Source organism: Octopus bimaculoides, chromosome 4 (genome assembly GCF_001194135.2).
Source record: "Octopus bimaculoides isolate UCB-OBI-ISO-001 chromosome 4, ASM119413v2, whole genome shotgun sequence".
NCBI classification, from domain to species: Eukaryota; Metazoa; Mollusca; class Cephalopoda; order Octopoda; family Octopodidae; genus Octopus; species Octopus bimaculoides.
Window position 1 is genome coordinate 107881337 of NC_068984.1, and position 5852 is coordinate 107887188.

General features: G+C 37.2%; 1 protein-coding gene across 1 annotated transcript in view; it reads left to right on the forward strand.

The window, feature by feature from the left end:
- Positions 1–4283: 4283 nt before the first annotated feature.
- LOC106875409 (CCN family member 3-like) overlaps positions 4284–5852 on the forward strand; it is a 13708-nt gene continuing 12139 nt past the window's right edge. Inside the window, exon 1 of the mRNA XM_052967661.1 lies at positions 4284–4409. Within this exon, the coding sequence (XP_052823621.1) occupies positions 4284–4409 (126 nt within the window). The remainder of the gene's footprint in view (positions 4410–5852) is intronic.

The window sequence follows — 5852 nt, forward strand, 5'->3', positions numbered from 1 at the left end:
ATAAACGCAGGCGTATAATATGTGGTAAGAAACTTGTTTCCTAACCACTGCGTGGAACCTTGAGCAAGTGTCTTCTACCATAGCCTCGAGCGAACCAAAGCCTTGTGAGTGGGCTTGGTAGACGGAGACTGAAAGAAGCCCGTCGTTTATATATGTATATATATAATTATATATATATGTGCGTCTTTGTGTGTGTCTTTGTGCCCCCAACCATCACTTGACAACCGTTGTAGGTGTGTTTACGTCCCCGTTATCTAGCGGTTCGACAAAAATGACCGATAGAATGAGTACCAGGCTTACAAAGAATAAGTCCTGGGGTCGATTTCTTCGATTAAAAGGCGGTGCTCCAGCATGGTCGCAGTCAAATGACTGAAACAAATAAATGAAAGAATAAAAGAAAGAATATATATTTAGATAGATAGATAGATAGATAGATAGATAGATAGATAGATAGATAAACAATATAATTGACTGTGGAATACGTTCCATGAGGTACTCCTGTGTGACTGCGTACACGTTACTTATTCGGTCGGTACTTGTGAATGTGGAGGGACAAATAACTGGAGAGACAAATCCATATTTACTTTAATAAGTACGTATGAGTCCATAAACATTGTTAATACAGGTTCGCTATCCCCTACTTGCTATGTAAATATCTTGATTTTATCGGATTCGGAAAATTTTGTTTTACATAACAGACAGATATATAAAGAGATAGATAGATCCGTAAGCTAATAAAAGTGATTAAGTTATTGCTGTTCTTTTGTCATTCATTTATTTACGCTCTGTACTGACCTACTAATTCAAGCAAATAGTGTGTGTGTGTGTGTGTGTGTGTGTTTGGATATATGTATGCATAATATATATATACATATACATAGTAGGAGTGGCTGTGTGGTAGGAAACTTGCTTCCCAACCACATGGTTCAGGGTTCGGTCCCACTGCGTGGCACCTTTGGCAAGTATCTTCTGCTTGTCTCGAGTCAACCAAAGCCTTGTGAGTGGATTTAGTGAGTGGATTTGAAAGCCCGTCGTGTGTGTGTGTGTGTGTGTGTGTGTGTGTGTGTCTGTGCGTATTTCTATGTGTGTGTGTCTGTGTCTGCGTTTGTACCACAATCACTGCTTGACAACCAGTGTTGGTGCGTTTACTTCCCCGTAACTGAGCGGTTCGACAAGAAAACGATAGAATAAATACTAGGCTTTAAAAAAATAAGTTCTGGGGTCGATTTGCTCCACTATAAAACTCTCCAAAGCGGTATTGCAGCATGGCGGCAGTCAAATGTCCGAAACAAGTAGAAAGAATATTACATTAATGAGTTCAGATTTTATCACGAGTCGACTTTATCATTTAATTTTCTAGAGTCGATAAAATAGAGTACCAGTCGAATACTGAGGTCGATCTAATCAACTCTAACCATCAGATATCGGCAGAAGGCGTGAGGCCCATTACTTATTTATAAACCGCAACATTACCATAATTCCATTTTCTGCAGCAACCGCCATGTTTGCAGGAGAGTCTGGGATTCTTACCTTGGAGTACCTGTTTACAATTAGGTCGAGCAGGTCACATGAAAATTGATGTCTCGGCTGTCGGCACCTTACATTATTCGAATCGCCGACCTATCAGCTGGTTATACGGGAGTCTACAGATTCTATAGACCAGTGTCCATTCAATTATAATCCTTTTCATGCAATTATCGATTTTGTGTCTTGTCATATAAGAAAATCAATATAGTCTATTTCCAGTGTGGAATGGTGAAAATTTCGACTTATGTAACAGTGTGTAACAAAATTGCATTCGAAAATACGTTTTCAATTTCTTTTATTAACAGATAATAAATAATGGAAAATTGTGTATGAATATATAAGTATGTGAAAGATCGATAGATATACAGGGAGACAGAGAGAGAGAGACAGACAGACAGACAGGCAGACAAACAGAGAGAGAAGGAGTGAGTGAGTGAGTGAGTGAGTGAGAGAATGCATCTATATATCTATATATGTGTATACAGTTGTATGTGTGTATACAGTTGTATGTGTCTGCGCGACCTCTGCTAATACAGTTAATTTGAAATGCTATATTTATTATCGTTGGTCTACGGTCTCTAGGGAAACTTTAGATACGGCGTGCATTGAAGAAGAGAATATGTTCCACTCGTTTGAAGAGAAGCATTTCAAGCGATCTGTTTGTTTGTTTGTTATTTTTGTAGTTAATATAGTTCTGCTAATTTTAAAATTTTAGATTTCCATTCTTTATCTAGTCAAGCTGGGTGAGAATAAATGTGGGAAGGATATCTATATACATATATTTCTTCAGTAGAATATAATCGTTAAAGCCATCATTAATTTGTTTTAGTTTCAAAACGAAACAAAACAAATGGGTTTTATTAACCTCAGGCTTCTGTTGTTATTTCTTTGCTATTGTTAAATATGTATTGCATTTCTATACACGCCACAAAAGATATGACATACAATTCAATAGATTCATAGTTTTATCTAGCTATTAATATTCAGAATAAGTCATTGAAAAGAAAACGACCTGTCATGGCTGTATGGTTAAGAATTCAGCTTTGCAACCAGCTAGTTTTTAGAATGTCCCCAGTGCGTGTCAGTTTGGTCAAGTACCTTCCCTCTTAGCTTCGGGTTAATAAAGTGCAGTGCATTCCGAGTGGAATTCAACAGATGAAAGTTTGTTATATATATATATATATATATATATATATATATATATATATATATATATATATATATTTATGTATGCATGTATGTACGCATGTATGTTCTTTGAGTTTAATGTAAGTTATTCTTGAGAGAGTTTGAGCCGGTCGCTAACAAAGTAATAAGATTTTTTGAGTTAAGAGAGTCTCCGGTGTTTATAAAAATGTGATTGATTCGGTGTGTTGGTTTAACTGTCGTTGCATCTATTCACAAGAATCTCACAAGGAGAATTTTTGGAATGTCTGACAAATCCGCGTCAGTTTCTTTTGCTCTTTTTCCGTGAAACCGAGTATTTCTAGGTTTTTGAACAAATTTGGTGGTACATAGCCTAATACACCTATGATGACAGATACAAATGATAATTCATAGTCAGAGTACAGGAGCTGTAAGTTTCACATTAATTCGCCATAAATGTTCTCTTTTTACCTAGACTTTTGATTGTACATTCATATCAGCTAGGCAGCTGACCTCTACAACAGTGCATGGCTTTTGTTCCTTGTCCCACAGAACAATATTTGGTTTTTTAAGCTTGCACCGAACTGATGTTTTTACTAGGGTATTCCACCAGTATTCTTTGTTTTTAAAGGTGTAAATACCTACTGTTTCTGAAATGCATTTGATGTATACGTCAGGACAGCTCTTCCTATGGATAGCATTGTAAATACTTTTTGAAACTATATCATGCCTCAGTGGTAGTATCTCGTAGACATTTTGGAGCAACTAGTATAGCAGAGCCGACATTTTTTATCACAGCGTGGAAGTTTGGTGGTATCATTGCCCCTCTTGTTTATCAGGTATTTAGTGGCTATCTCCTGTTCCTGGAGGGTGAAGGCATATCCTTCTAGATAAGATGTAATGTATCTATCGCAGGTCCAAAGGATTCTACTCTTCTTACTAATGCTGTTGTTATTCTCTAGCTTACAAGACATTTACCCATGCATTTCCTTTTGTTGATATGATGCCTGCTTCTCCACCAAGCTGTTTAGCTAGACCAGTCCAGCCTCATTTGCGTCGCATGAGACAGTTTTATTCTCAGAGAACCTGCTCAGTAGTCCTTCTCCAACTCTGAAGGTGTTGTTGTTCTCACTTTTGAGTATGCATAGAATATACTCATACTCATTTGTTTCTTTACTGTTCAATATGTGTTGTCTGAGTTATATAATGCAATATTCAAAGGCTATTTGGTCTGACCTTATGCCTCTACCGCCATCACTTTGTCTCACATAAATACTATCAGTGTCACTGTTAATATGGAAGTTGCCAATGGTGATCAGTACCTGTCTGGTTTTGACGTCCAGGCTGCGTATCTCATCGAATGTTCAGTCAAATATCTTATGTGTTGGTACTAGCACTGGTACTGCAAAAACATTGTGAGATATGATCTTGTTAAATGCAGACGGCTCTGAGTTCCGTATTTTCCGGCTTTAGTCACAGCACCAATGTATGCAACATTCTCATTGATTCCAAGGTACTGGTAACTTTCATCTTTAGAGATAGGGGAGATAGACAAGCCATTGATCTACATGTTCTCTGCCTGGTCAACAATCTTTCCTCGGTTGACTATCATGTGTGAGCATTTATCTTACCCAAACTCCATTCCTATATCTCGTGAGCAACTAGTTCTAATTGTCTTTGATATTAGTCATATTACCAGAATATGTGTGGGTAACATTAACTTTATTCTCTTCTCCGTATCCCAGCATGTACCCTTGGCATTTTGTTAACAAGGCTGACAAGAGATTCACTGCCAGTACAAACAGTACTACAGATAAACTATCTGAATATGCCTCTTGATTGCTTAACTCTATTTATAACAATAGGTGTTGCTTCAGTAGTTGTCAGAGATAACTGCGTGGATCATGTTGCAGTCAGTCTTTCAATGATATACACTCTAGCGGCTAGTATTTTGGCAAGGTGTAGTAATTCTATCACAAATGAGTGGGGCACAGAATCGAATGACTTCTTGTAGTCCAGCCCTATCGTTAGGCGATTACGGCTGTGTTGCTTGGTTTCCTAAATGACAGCATTGTTGAGGAGGAGTTGATCAGCACATCACCAGGACTCCTTCTTTCCTCCCGCCTGTTCATCGGCTATCACTCCATTTGTTTGGCTGTAGTCATGGAGAATGTATATATGTACGTATGTAGGTATGTATGTATATATGTATGTATGTATGTACGTATGTGTGTATGTATGTATGTGTGTATGTATGCATGTATGTATGTGTGTGTGAATGAATGTGTGTATGTATGTATGCGTGTATGTATGTGTAATATATTGTATCAAGACTCATGCGTGACAACGTAAAATTTGAATGACTGGATGTGAAGTGCTAGCTGATTTTAACCAAATATATACATACGTGTGTATATATATATATATATATATAAATATATATATATATATATATATATATATATATATATATATATATATATATATATATATATATATACTAGCAGCTAAGCCCGGTTTCACCCGGTCGCTTTGGATGATGTGGCTGTAAAACCTGCTCTGTGTTGTTCGGGCACACTTACGTTAAAAAAGCATTTTTAGAATGGCTTTCTTCTGTCAAAATGCTAAAAATAACTGACCAAGAAAAAAAACAACCAAGATTCAACCAAATCAAAAAATAAACCCAAATACTAAGCGAACAAAGATGAACAATCCCGCTTCCATTGCGCATGCACACACACGCAAACACACACACCAACACACACACACACAAACACATACACACAAACACACACATTCACATACCCCCTTTTACATACACACACATATATTCACACAGAGTTGAAACGCTCAACCCTTCCTTATTCATCTATCACCGCTCCCTTTCCCGTTCATAAACACAAGAGTATTATTATAGTAGATTATCTCGGTAACCATGAGAGCCATGAGAAAGATATGACATCACCCCTTCCTTTCTCATTCATAAACACAGGAGTATTATTATAGTAGATTATCTCGGTAACCATTGGAGCTATGAAAAAATACAAAGCTCAGCATCACCACCGGATCATCTGTGTAATTTTTCGCGGAATTCCACCCAGCCGTTTGACCGTGTATCACAAGACATGAAAGATTCGCCCATGCCAAATTTACATGTGTATATATATATATATATATAT